At 32.0% G+C, this 14,341-nt stretch overlaps 2 protein-coding genes across 2 annotated transcripts; one reads left to right on the forward strand and one right to left on the reverse strand.

Annotated features, from left to right (window-relative positions):
- Window positions 1–3,678: 3,678 nt before the first annotated feature.
- On the reverse strand, window positions 3,679–6,047 carry LOC120164305. Its single transcript, XM_039174058.1, has 3 exons — window positions 5,502–6,047; window positions 4,075–4,260; window positions 3,679–3,996 (listed from the first exon to the last, which is right to left on the reverse strand). The coding sequence occupies exons 1-3, from the start codon at window positions 6,045–6,047 to the stop codon at window positions 3,706–3,708; spliced, it is 1,023 nt and encodes a 340-aa protein (XP_039029989.1). The 3' UTR covers window positions 3,679–3,705.
- A 6,297-nt stretch (window positions 6,048–12,344) lies between these two features.
- Window positions 12,345–13,993, forward strand: LOC120164248. The gene is made up of 5 exons (XM_039174003.1): window positions 12,345–12,583; window positions 12,676–12,796; window positions 12,897–13,343; window positions 13,459–13,651; window positions 13,728–13,993. The coding sequence occupies exons 1-5, from the start codon at window positions 12,436–12,438 to the stop codon at window positions 13,884–13,886; spliced, it is 1,068 nt and encodes a 355-aa protein (XP_039029934.1). The 5' UTR covers window positions 12,345–12,435; the 3' UTR covers window positions 13,887–13,993.
- Window positions 13,994–14,341: the final 348 nt, after the last annotated feature.

Here is a 14,341-nt window from a genome sequence, read left to right on the forward strand (position 1 = left end):
ACATCCTTTTTTTCTTAAACAAAATATCCTTATAAATAATTATTTTATATGTACACTATGTATAAAGCATATAAGCGATGTTGATTAACGTTACAACATATATAACATATATTATATTGTCAATATCAAAATGAACATTTTCCCCAAGTGTTGTCATATGCATTAATGCCCCCATAGCTGCATGCTTTTGCCAAATATTCAAAGAAAATTAAAAAGATAGAACCCTATAGTGAAAAAATGTGTATTTTAAATAGATTATATCATATACTAATGAAAATGTTGCCAACCAGTGATATATATATATATATATATATATATATTCACGTACACGCCTCTAGACTTCATCAAGCGGAGGATGTAGAAATACTTTTGCGTAAATTATTCAAATAATTATTAATGTTTGAGTAAATTTTCATATCTCTATTAAAGTTTCAAAAGTAACATATTGGTCATTGACATTACCTATTTATAACAAATTGATCACTCACTGTTAATAATTATTACTGCAGTAACGAAATACTAACGTGGCATGTTAAACCAACTAACTTCACTCGTTTAACCGACCGTTTGACTCTTCTTCTTCTTCTTCTTCTTCTTCTTCTTCTTCTTCTTCTTCTTCTTCTTCTTCTTCTTCTTCTTCTTCTTCTTCTTCTTCTTCTTCTTCTTCTTTAAATCCACTTTAAGCTAATCTGAAAACTTATTCTTCTTTAAGCCAATCTGAAAATCCACCATTCTCCCAACAAACTGCAAAATCCAAAACAAATGGCTAATCCCTCTGGTTTTCTCCTGGCCATTTCCTTACTCCTCCTCAGCACTACAACTCATATCATCGTCGTGTCTGCCTCCACTGCAAGCGGCGTGCACATCTTAAGCTGGGTATCGACGAAGATGACGAACGAGTAAAACAGTTGTTAGGCTCAACGACCCGAGTGCATGGCTAACAACATGGATGGTAGGTTAGAGTTCAATAGGAGCATATTACAAACGACGAACACACAATACATAAGCTACGAAGCTCTTTGGAGAGACATCGTGTCATGCTCTCATAGGGGAGCATCATATTATAATTGCCAACCGAGAGTGCAAGCTAACCCTTACAACTGAGGTTGTAGTTCCATCACTTGCTGTCGAGGTTAAAGGTTGTCTATCTCTGTCTCATGTTTCTTCGTTTGTAAAATGAAATAACAGTAGAAATAAATGGATATTCTCAGTTAGAGAGTATGAAGCTTGCCCTTCGTTTGTAAGAGGTTCATTCAAGAAAATCAACAAGAGAAGTTCCACTATAAAAGGAGTTGAATTCATTTTTTTACTGCTCTGGGTAAGATTATAATCATGATCGAGGACTTCAGAAAGGATCTTTCAGCGTCTTGGAGAGCCAAGCAATCCTGCAATATGCAGGTCTTTTATTCAAGATATTCCTGGGAAGGAATTTATGCACTTGGTAGGTTATTTGTTGTCATATTCTTCTTGAATTAACACTAAAAAAATTATTCTTCTTAACTTCTTGTGTTTATTAACACTAAAAAATGTTATTTGATTTTATTCTAGCTGAGGTTGTACTATGACATAAGAAGAAGAAGAAGGAGGAGGAGGAGAAGAAGAGTATTCAAATGGGTCAAATGTACTAAACCACCTAGCTTAATGTGTCACGTCAATATTTCGTTACTGTAGTAACGATGATTAACAACAAGTGATCGATTTGTAATAAATCAATAACATTAGTGACCAATTTGTTACTTTGAAATTTTAGTATAAAAAATGAAAACTTACTCAAACATTAGTGATCATTTGTGTAGTTTACCAAATATTTTTTATGGTGAGCACACATGTTAACAAAATAAATTTTTTAAATGTGGTGGACACAAATAAAATTTTAGGGCGAGCACCATCAACAAAATAAGTAACTAATAGAAAAAATTCAAATTTCAAGGTGAGCACCAAGTTGTGACTCCGTCACTGATTTTATACAATATACAATCACTCTAATTTCATCATAATTGTATTTAGTAATATGTATTCAGTTGACTAAATTTGCTACGACTGGCAGGAATAACGAGATAAGTAATTAAATTTCTTTAGTAATGTTAAGTGTTTGAATCTTGACGCTTAAAAATAGTACAAATTGAATTAGGAAACCTTCATATTAAGTCTCTACAATATTCAATTTAGATTAATTAATTAATAGATCTAATAACGTGTTTATAAAAAGAAGTTAAATGAAAACAATGGAACATTAAGCTATTGAAGTCATGAACCAATATGGGCCGGAGTGTTAGGATTTGGTTATGGTTACCAACAATATATTTCCTGCTTGCTACTTCTATTTTCCACCATATTCTTTCAATATGTTCATTAATTTACTACTGGCGCTAATATATAAAACTATCCCCTTTATGGTTTATTTTAACATTAGATGCAAAATTAAAACAAGAAATTCAATATTTCTCTATGTTAGTGTATAGGTGCAGGTGCTGGGAGGTTTCAGGTTGTTATGGGGTTGTTGTAATTCTATTATTGGATCGGTTAGCATTTCATGTGCTTTGTACACTGATTTGTATGCTATATAAAGCAGGGTTCTCATGTAATAAAATTCATTCTTTTCATGCTTCATCAGAAAGTTTTCTATTTCTCTAAACTCTAAGTTGTAAAGCTAATACTCTAAAACAAACTAAAATTTTGGTTTAAGGAAAACTAGATTAGATAATCATAATCTATGATTTTCGGATCTAATTATGATCCTTAGTGATTATGTTTTATGTTATTTCATGTGAGTTTGAAGTTTCAGAGTTAGATTCTAGTATTCGAAAGGGAAACACGGAGGTGTCATGAGCTTTTAGTTATGCATTGAAATTTGAATAAATCTGTCCATCTATAAGTATGGTATGTGATACGTCACAGAGCCTTAAAATTTGAGGGCACCACACTTTAAAAAAAATGTCATGACTTTGTTTTTAATAGCGTTCAAGGGTTGACACTTTTTAAATAAAATATCACGAGGATAATCACATGATCTAAGTTCCATGTGTAAGTAGAACTATTCTCTCACTCTATTTTGATTATTTGAGTTTCTAATAAGTAAATATTATGTTAGCGTTTCTATATTTTCAACATTTAAGCATGAATCATTTGTTTTTATCAACTCATTCAATGTTAATGTCAAGTATAGCATGTGATACGTCATATGATCTCACATATAAATATTATTTATGTTTTTCATGTATAAAATTTGTGTCTTAAATCTTAAACCAAAACATAATGATACTAATATACTGAGGACAGATACACTAAGTCCCTAAGAGGTCAAATGCATCCTATAATTTTGAAAAATAGTTAAATTTAATTTAATGCATTAAGGAAAAAAAAAATTACATAACCATTGTTTTTTTAAAAAATATTAAAATTTTCAAACTCATTCTTAAATTTCTAGATTATATACATATTTTTTATGCTAAACACACATCATTGTTAAAATAAAAACGTTACGTTTCAATTACTATCATGTATCGATATATTAAGTGCTAGTATAATCGTATCGTACAATTTTGTATATATAAAAAGCTTACACTGTTTATGCGCCGACACAAGAGGCATTCTTAGCACCATTAGTGTATTATTTTTCATAACAAAAGATTCAACATTGTGTCAATACACAACATTGAGTCGAGCTGAAGCTGAAGCTGAAGCTGGGGCTGGGCAGACATGGTTCTATGAAGTGAAAGTGCAGGTGCTATTAAATTTCCGGGTATGGTGTTTCTTGTCGTATTTGTTGTCGAGGAGTAATAAACACTCCGCTTGGTGATGGAACTTAGGCTTTAGAAGGTTGTATACAACTCGATAATTTGATCTCAGCTTCACATGAATCAGTAGCGGCAATCCCATTCCCGAATCTAGCAAGTCCTGCATGCTCCTCCCAGCACCATACATTGGTTTATTCCTTGTTCCAATGTAGACCTCAAATCTCGATGAACCCGAGCTTTGAGCATATAGCTTTGGTCCCTGCAATCCAAGTAATAGAAAAAGATAAGAAGAAAACAAAACACATGGGAATGGGTCATTGTCCAGTTGGTTACTTACGTGTGAGATAGCGAAAGGCAGACGGCCGAAGAATATATCGATTGTTGGAGGGTGGATATGGAGACCGAAGAGCTTTGATTTGTTTTCTACGACAAAGCGGATGGAACAGTTGCAGGTGAGAATCTTGGTCGAAACACCTGACCCATCTACTGCTTCTCCTAATCCGAACTCACCGACTCTTGCCACCTGCATTTTTTTGCAAGATTCCATGTTTTATTAGAGTTTGCTCTTCATTCAATTTGAGTTCACGGTTTTATTAAATCCTGCCCCTTGCAACCTGGGGCCTAAAGAAGGATCATTGGGCTTCATAGCATGGTTTTAGGTAGGGATTATCGTAGGTCGAATTAGGTAAAGTTTTTGATTTATCTTAACTCTATTAAAAAATTAAATCTCTTCACTCGCACTCGTCTTAACTCGAATTTAGGAAAAATCCACCCAATTCAATTTTTGAGATAAAAATATGTACATGACTCAATCTAAATCATTATATATATATATATATATATATATATATATAAAGAGAGAGGGGTAAAATAAGGGATAATTACTATTATCTCGGATCGAGTTAGATTTTTTTTACCTTAAATATCAACTTGATCCGATCCGATTCAATCCTTTAAGAAACAAAAACCAAACTTAATCCGAATTCAGATTTTTAAAAAATAACCGATTTAATCGAATCAAACTAAAACTTATTAAATTCAGATCAAATACTTATCCGTAATTCTAGGACAAGAAAATTACTCACAGCATGAATTGTGTTTGAGCTGTTGGGCCTGGTCCTTAAAGATCGAGGTATCAACGATGCATATGAGTAATTTTAGCAGCCCATCATCTGTGCTTTATTGGAAGCAAATTAACAAACAAATAAATAAAAAGAAGAAGAGATGCCTGCTGTCAAGGTGAGTTGAGTACCATAATTTGACCTTTTAAAGGATCCTATTAATCATAAATTTGCATATATACTCTCTTCTGATAATCAAAGACGAAATTAAGATCGAATTATAAGACATAAAATTGATAATTTCAAAAGAACAATGGCATATTAAGTATTTTAATCCAAAAATTGAGATAATCAATTCTTAATTCAATTGATGTTTAACTTGAGAGGGACCTTAGATGATATTAGACTAAAACTTTCAGGATCAACGTGGTTCCGTTCTGGCTGATAATGCGAGTTTCCTCCTTTTGGTCTTTTCATTTGAAACAAAAGGGCATTATAAACTATAATCTGTACATGCACTGCTCCGAAAGAGAGTCCGTACTTAAAACTTGAATTCAGTTCTACTTTAGCATACAATATCAGTGTTTTTCCCCCTTAGCAATTTATTAATCAATTAACAAATGCAATTATCTGAAAATAGTTCAGAAAAATATGGTAACTTCGAAGAAAAAAGAAGAGGAATAAGAGAGAGCAGTACACATACCTTAATAGAAATGTTAGGAGGTGGTGGTTTGGTAGCAATGTAGAAGACAAGCAATGCAAGCCCCAAGCTCAACACCAGCCTCCAACAAATTTGCAAAGAAATCCAAGCGCAAGAATTAGAGCTTCTAAAAGAACAATACCTCCACCACCACCCTTCTCTAGCTTCATCTTCATCTTCATCGTTTTGATTGTCACCGTGACCAACCTTGTCGATGATGATGAGACGGTTGAACCCTGCTTTGTGATCGGCAGCAGCAGCAGCGACAATGCTTTTGTCGTGCAAGAAGGAGTTGTTCGATCCACGAGAGGATGAGTAACGCGAAAGGGTGAAGCGAGCAACGTCGGGGTTCTTGTTGAGGATGTTTGATTCGGAAGGAGTCGGGGAGTGGAAATGGAGAGTAACGGCGGATTGGTCTTCGATGGCGGTCTTGCGGACGTCGGTGCTGTTTGCATGAGAGACGGTGGAAGGGCTTTGAACGTAGTATGCACATGGCCAGGAGTGGAACATCAAAGCTTCGTGGTCTTCATGATGACTGTAAGTTTCCATTGCCAGACTAGTAGAAGTGGGCATGGAAAATAGAGAGGAACGCACAAAGAAATGTATATTTATAATGTTTATCAGAGTATGGTCCGGGAATTAGTATTGGATTTATTCAATTATATATTTTTTATTTTATTTTTTTATAATGACAGTTGGATTTTATCAATAAAAATTATAGAAGGATTTAGAATTACAATACACCCAAATATATAAAGAGAAATGATAACAATAGTCACAAAAAAAACTCATATATAAAATATTAAATCCAAAGATACGAATAAATCAGTAACCTTCATAAGAACCCGTAGCATCTCACGAACAAGACACTTTACGAAGTGATTACATCAGCAAATAATAGTTTATAAAAAAAAGGATTTGTCTATACATGACCACTGACAAATCACACAGAGAACAAAAGTCGTGAGGGTCTTTGTGCGAGCACGAGCACATGACGACCACAAAGGTATGCAAATAACGTATCAAAAATCATAAAAAACGTGCTACAAGAGAAAAGAAAAAGTGTATCACAAGTGTCGGGAAAAAATATGTCACAAGAATATAGATTCTTATTCAAAATTGAAGAAAAAAAAACCTTAAGAAAAGAGGGAAAAAAGACATAATATAAAAAAGAGAGAAATAATAATCATCAATGGTCAATAACCAACGTTGAAATTAGTATCGTCATTGACTAAACAAAAATTAAAGAAAAATATAAAGACTGTTAAAAAATTGAGAGATAACCTAAATTATGGAGAAAGGGAGAAAAAACAAACAAGAAATTCTTTGTTGTATCAAAAGGTAATTTCATTTTTGGCTCCATTTTTAAAATGTAACCAATATATTAATTACATATTACATAAAATAATAAGGTTTAAAACTAAAATCTTATATCAAAATCAATTTCATAAATAATTTAATTATTTTTATCAATGGTTTAATTTAATTGTTAAAAATAATTAAATAATTAACTTGAGACTTTTAAAAATTATTGTTTAGATTTTAAGTTAGTGTTACTTTTTTAAAAAAAAAATTAATATTTAAAAATTAATATTATATCAATTAAATCTTATTATTAGAGATTTAAAATAGGTGGGATGAATTATGAATATGTATATCTATTGAATTATGAACATGTAGATTGAATTTTGAACTCATTTGGGTGGTGTTAATGATAAAAGTGTGTATTTGTTATCATTAGAGATATTGAAGTCGAGCAATTGAGTCTACAAAAATGTGTACATATTCAATAGTTAAGAGTGATTTTAGACATATACTACATTTTATACTTTTTAATTTTATAATTATTAATATTTCTAAATTTAAATTTATTTAATTATATAAGTATAATTTGTACTATCGAATATAATATAAAAAATTATACTATAATCAATTAATTAATTGTTGAGTGGTCAAGAATGCTTATATTATCTCATCTTGTGTTAATTCGAATTTTGACATTTATGATTTATCTAAATATAATACATCTCTGCCTAGTTAAAAAAAATCATACTATAATTACACTGTATCAAACAAACAAATTTGAAGAATTAAAATTCTTTATAATTACATTCGTATATCATTACTTGATTAATATTTAAATTTTTATACAATTATATAATAATATCTAAAAACACTGCAACTTTGAAACAAAGAGAAAATATTTTATGACAATACCGTGAATGTCAAAAAAATCTTTTTTTAAGGAAAAAAAATCACAGTTTCGTATTTTTAAAATATAATAAAGACTAAATTATTATTGTTTCACGTAAATTCAAAACACGACAAGTCAATATAATATTTTTTTTACAAAGTTACATAATTGTTTCAAAATTAAAGGGGTAGACTAAATTGGTCACTTTTACAATAGAAAAAACTAATTTATGCTTAAGCCCATAGTACAGGCACCAACATGGTAATTTAGGCGAGGCAATTACAGTAGATTTGCTTTTCTAAAGAAAAAAAAAATGAAATTAATAGGAGCATTAAAGGGGGAAAAAAGGATCCGAAAATGATTACACCCCACAAGAATATCTCAACTATAGCCGTACACAATTTGTTGCTTGGACCTCCTCAACATTCATATTCTTATTTCTTACTCTATTGCTTTTATATTATATATTAGGTTAAACTACTTATTTAAGTCATTTACTTATTTCCCTGTTGATTTAGTTATTAATTTTTTAAAATCATATCTAATATATGTTTCCTTTTTGTCGTGGTCCTTTGTTGTTAAACAAATTAACAATAATATTGGAGTGACATTTTTTTTTTAATTTTTTATATTGATATGTCATTTCTTAAATTATTTTTTAATTTTCACATAAGCAATTTGATGTTATTTTTAGATTAATTTTATTTGACAAATAAGATGATGACACGTGTCATCATCTTATGAAAAAAATTTGTAAGGATGGTTGGGCTCTATTACGGTGGCTAAGCGAATGACCTCTTCCAAGGGGATCAGGACTCAACTCCCATCATCCAGTAAATTCTATTATTCTAAGATGATGATATATGTCACCATCTTATTCGTCGAATATAATTAATTTAAAAAAATTATTAAATTATTGACATGAAAATTAAAAAAAGTAATTAAAAGTATTATATCAATATTGAAATATCACGTTAAAATCGCTATTAAATTTTATATAGGAGAAAAGTGAAAAAAGAAGAAGAAAAGATTAATTAATGATATACATTAAGATGGAAATTGGGTTGGCTTGAAAGGGATGGTGAATTGCTATACAAGCATAACTGGGTTGCCAATTTGCCTTACAAGATACAATATGATTACAATAATAGCGAGAATAAACATTACGAAAATAATTATCTAATGGCAATGGCGATGGGATCCGGGCAGCTTTCGCTTTTATCATACACTCCACTTCTCTGCTAGCTTCTCATTAGTATTTATTATTATTTTATTTTCTTCCTCATTTGACAGAAGAAAAAAGAAACTTTTTTATTTGACAGATCACCGACTTTACCCTGCAATAGCATGGCTTTGAAAATGAAGATGGGTGGAAGTGGACGTGGAATTATTACTGCACGTGCCTCACTCTCACATGATCCTACTGGGCTCTTTAATGTATATAAACACCCATATTTATTTATTTATTTATATATTCATATCTATATAGCCAATAAATAAAAGTTAACTCCATGCAATATGACTGCTGAACTTTGAATTGAAGGATTGATTTGGAGGATGGAGGGGGAAATGCCATTTAAGAATAGAGGTGAGTAAAATTTAGTTTGATTAAAATTTTATTTTTTTTAATTCATTTCAAATTGGAAAAATTTAACTCAAATAGACTCGATTTGTAATTTAATAAGTTCGACTCGACTCAAATAAAATTTAAATTTTGACCGAATTATATAACAAAGCTCAAATAATTCAAATTGGTACTATTAAGTGAATTGGTTTTTAAGTCTGCTCTTGTCTCTAACTCTACATGATATATATATCACGTATGAAAAAATATGAAGAAATATATGTGTAAATTGTATATAATTATAGAAACTTGTTTAAACTGAACTCAAATAGTATCACAACATTATAAATATTTATAATTAAATTTAAACAAAAACTCAAACAACTCGACTCAACTCAAATTTTATAAACTTGACTCGAAAAAAATTTCAAATAAAATTTAAGACATAAAATAATACTTGTTAACTCGAATAACTAAAGATTCTTTTTATTCTACTCGACTCGATCGAATATTCACTCCTATTTAAGGGTATAGTGAGAATTTGTTATAAAAGTTTTAAATATCAGTTATAAGAACTTTTATCTGTTTGTTTAATGATTAAATAAAAAATTATTTTACCAAATAAAATAGAATACAAAAATAATAAATTTGTCTCATTGAATATTAATTATTGAATTTAATATCTTTAATTCGATTAATCCATACTACTATATTAAAGTTGTTCTCATTAACTTGAATCTCAGTTTAATAAAATTATAATCACTTGCCTCCAAATAATTTACATCAAGAGTCACTAAACTTAACATCAACTTTCATATATATCATATGCTTTTACTTTTATTAAATTTAATCATTAATACTATGAACCTCGACTGTTCAGATAGTTTACCACCATACGCGGTCATACAAATAGATAGGTACTTGTAGGCTACACATAAAGGCATTCTTCTTATTGTATCTTCTAGTGTTCCCGGTTCGTGATTACCTTCTCGACGACGTCGTATCAATGGTCTACATTTTATTAAGCTTCGCTTACACCAATGCTTGTTGAGTGGAAGGCAGTTGATGCCCCTTAAGTAAAGTCTCGAGTTTAAGACGGCTTCTTCGTCTAGGGCGGTTACGGATTTACAAATTTGTTGCCCATCAATTTCGATTATTTGTTGACTGTTTTTTTTTCTGTAACACAGGAGGTAAATTGCAGTTCAGGTGTTACATTGTTGCAGCCTGTTTATAGAGTCGTCGTCACGTAATAGCACGTACTGCTGCTTCGTTTTCGGCTTCAACTGTGTTCTAATTCCACTATTACGGGTATGGGCTGAATCCGATGACCAAAAGGGATGATGGACTTGTAGGGACTATCAAATCATTGTTGGATCCTAACGAGAAAACAAAGTCTGGAAAAGTGTTACGAAAGGCTTATGTAAAGTCAGTTAAAGTAGTGAAGGCGCTCGCTGCAGGAGGATTCCAACAATCAGTATTGAATGACTTGAGCACAGCTGAAGAATGCTTTGTAGCATGGTGGGATGAGCCACATATACCGTGAGGCATAACAATTGAACAAGTGTCATAAAACAATTGTGAATTATATACATATATTTTATGCACCAATCGAAAAGTCATCATTTTCGATAACTTCATAATTTTTTTTAATAGGCTAAAGTAATAACAATGTTATATTTGTTTATAACTTTTTTTAATCATTAATAATATACACACTCTAAAAATATAACTACTTGAACTCAATACCTCAAGAGAAAATCACTCGAGAGACATCATTTTTTATACTTAATAATTATATATAAATATAGTTTATAAAGTTAATCAGTAAATCTTACACTTAAATAACTAAATAATAAAGCTATTAATAAATAGGTGTTAAACGTCAATTATTAAAAGAAAGGGTAGACTACATGTTTCGTATTCCAACTATCATTTTTATTCCGTTTTGGTCTTCCAACAATATTTTATTTCAAAATCATATGTAACATTACGTTTTGGTTGTCATCGACTTATCATAAGGTAATGACACGTTATTATTGAAAAAAATTTAAAAACTGTCATGTTAGCACTTTTGTTACTTTTTTAATGATGGTGACCAAAATGAAATTAAAACATAAATGTTAGATATGATTTAAAGAAACAATTTGATAATAAAAAAATGATAGTTCAAATACTAAACGTATAGTTTACCCTAAATAAAACTTGTGTTATAGTATATGTCAAAGACTTTCAATCATCTGACGTTGAACATTTATATATTTTTGTATTCGTAGAGCTCGAACTCAAAACCTTAAAGGATAAAAATAATTTCTTAACTCGATGAGTATATTAAATAAAAGGGTAAACTAAATATTTAATACCTAAACTATCGGTTTTAGTCCATTTTAGTAACTAAACTTTTATTTTTTTTCAAAATTGTACCTAATGTTTAGTTTTTGTTTCATTTTTAGTACCCGCCGTTAAAAACTTAATGGATGGGCTCACCGATCGTCGCATTCATCGGTCAATGAAGCCCAAACTTTCCAACCCACACCTTTTCGACCTCCTAAACGTCACCGAGAAATAACTCAGTCTCCCCAAATCGACGATGAACTCTTCAATTTCTTCATCCTTCGATCTTCATGATCCGCCATCTGATGAGCCTTAAACTGGACTATATTGGTCAACTCGTCATTCTCTCGTGGTACATCGTTCAGATCGATTGTCCTTCACCAAAGCTATGCCATGTTAGCTCCTCCATTAAGTTTTTACGACGGGGGATACTAAAATGAAACAAAAACTAAACGTTAGATATGATTTAAAAAAAATAAAAGTTTAGATATTGAAATTGATCAAAACGGATAGTTTATATACTAAACGTGTAGTTTACCCTAAATAAAAAATATCAATAAAAGGATTGAATCTTAATAAAAAGAAAAAGGCCGTTGGGCAAGCAAAAGCTTAAGCATCACATGACACGTAAAACAAAGCAATACCTTGTGAACAAGTAAACGTACAAATAATAAACTGAAATCCCCAACGGTCAGAAGAAATAATACATACTAAATAAGAAAGAAGAAATCCCAGCCCACCAACGTCACATAATAACGTTCACTTTAACTCACAGTAAACTCAGTTTACATTCTCATTCTCCGCCTTCTCTCCCACCTGGAAATCCCAAAATTCTTTTGATTCGCGTAATGGAACCAGCAAAAATCGACTGGAACAGAATAGACTCCCGCTTCACTGAGGACTACACTTATGAACACATCAACGCTCCTAAATGGGTTGATTTCTTGGCCCTTGATCAACAATCCATTGACGATGATGCCTGGTTCTGCACTCCCGGTACCATTTCCATTCTTTTTCTCCTCTCAATTCACTTCATTTCTTCACCATTCGAACTTTTTTTTTCCTGATCTTGGTATTATGCATTGCAGAGTGTAACCATCCCAGGACTGCGCAGGATTTTCTTCAAGCCTCGCCTCTTTCCAAGGCTCCACAACGATCGGTTACTGGAGGAGGAAGTCGAAGCTCCCCATTTCGCGAATTGAATCAAGGGTATTAAGCGGAACATAATTAGCTTTACGACATGTTTAATTTAATGTCATCATCTGAACTTCGCTTACTTTCTATTTTGGGGCATCATATTTTGTTTCAGAGACGCTAAACTGAAGAGAAGAGGGCAGACGCAAACCCAAATTCAATCAAAGATTGATGATAGTGAAAACCAGAACCCGAATTTGTCAATTCCTCCGACGAATCAGCAAGCCAAGTCTTTGAAAGCGGCAATCAAGTCGAGCAGTGAAAGAAAGAAACAGATGGCGAGGGTTGATATCTCCCAGTCCCCGAGTGATGAGATTCAACTGCTGAAAACTACTTTGTCTACTAGGAACTTGTTTGCTAGTAGGGATATTCTGAGTCATATAAGCGAGTTTTGCAACGAGCTGAAGAAATTGGCGACCAGGGCAAGGGAGAGAAAAACAGATGAAAGAATGGGTGAGGAGAAGATTCAAGCCGAAGAGGCTGTGGTGGAGAAAGAGAGGAAGCCATTGTTTGATCTGGGTCAAGAGAAAAGTGATGTGATGCAGAAAGAAAAGATTAAAAAGTAAGTTCGATCAAATTACTTATGGCTAAAGTTCAATCCAAAAAAAATGTTCTGGGTTGCTGAATTTGATTTTGATTCTGTATAGTGTGATAAGAAAAGATGGATTATGTTGTAGGAAAAATTGCAGAAGCAGAACACAGGAGGCAGATGCAGAGAACATGGCCCCTCCTCTGTCTCTTAATTTAGAGAATGTAAAGCAGAAAGAGAAAGAAGGGTTGCTGCAAATACGAACCAATCCACCTTCTCCACAGTGCTTTTCTGCCACCAAAACCGCTACGCCTTCTAAGGCTCCCAGATCCAGACTGATGGTATGTTTCTTTTGAAGGATTGTTTATCTTCTTGTATTTTATGAGGCTTACAATGTAATCCATTATGCATCAACAGGAGAGTGGGATCCTTCAAGAAGTGAAGCAAAACAAGGATATCAAAACAGGAAGCAGTGTCTCTACTTCTATTACTACCAATGCTAATGTTACGGATGGAAGACAAGCAAGAGCGTTGGATGTATTTTGGTTCCTCAAGCCTTGCACACTGTCCGAGTAAACAATTTGGTAAATCCAAATTAAGCTTTCATTCTTTGATTCGTATTACTGGGAACTTATCTGTTCAGCTCCATATTCAAAAGTGTTAGCTCCAACAGCTCTTTCTCTCTCCTGTATTAGCTATAGTTTCTTGATTCATTTGTTGTTGATAGATAAGAAACTATAATCGCTTCGTTTAATAATTGTATTGAAAACCCTTTTTCAGTGAATAAAAGCTAACCCTTGATTCTTCTTGCCGTTCTCTTTTTCTTTTTCTTTTTATTGTCTGCTGCAATATCAGTTTATTCAATGCCTCTAGGAAGCGTTAACATTTAACACTACTAATCTAGCATCTTCCCTGCTTATATTGGCTTTCCTGGAATTAAAAGCGTTATATCTCTCTTGGATCTATTCTGCAAATAGCACCTCCCGTGGTAATTCTCCATATATTAAGGTCTTCGAAGTTTCATATTCTCC

The sequence above is a fragment of the Hibiscus syriacus genome, unplaced genomic scaffold (assembly GCF_006381635.1).
Source record: "Hibiscus syriacus cultivar Baekdansim isolate YM2019G1 unplaced genomic scaffold, ASM638163v2 tig00111506_pilon, whole genome shotgun sequence".
Classification (NCBI taxonomy): Eukaryota; Viridiplantae; Streptophyta; class Magnoliopsida; order Malvales; family Malvaceae; genus Hibiscus; species Hibiscus syriacus.

What these genes read in the sequence shown, in the direction of transcription:
- LOC120164305 (XM_039174058.1), bottom strand. Translation starts at nt 6,047, where the DNA reads ATGGAAACTTACAGTCATCATGAAGACCACGAAGCTTTGATGTTCCAC. An exon ending in CTCCTAACATTTCTATTAAG is followed by an intron (nt 4,261 to 5,501) that starts GTATGTGTACTG and finishes AAAAAAATGCAG; the next exon opens with GTGGCAAGAGTCGGTGAGTT. An exon ending in TGCCTTTCGCTATCTCACAC is followed by an intron (nt 3,997 to 4,074) that starts GTAAGTAACCAA and finishes CTTGGATTGCAG; the next exon opens with GGACCAAAGCTATATGCTCA.
- LOC120164248 (XM_039174003.1), top strand. Translation starts at nt 12,436, where the DNA reads ATGGAACCAGCAAAAATCGACTGGAACAGAATAGACTCCCGCTTCACT. An exon ending in TTTCGCGAATTGAATCAAGG is followed by an intron (nt 12,797 to 12,896) that starts GTATTAAGCGGA and finishes ATTTTGTTTCAG; the next exon opens with AGACGCTAAACTGAAGAGAA. An exon ending in CAGAAAGAAAAGATTAAAAA is followed by an intron (nt 13,344 to 13,458) that starts GTAAGTTCGATC and finishes ATTATGTTGTAG; the next exon opens with GAAAAATTGCAGAAGCAGAA.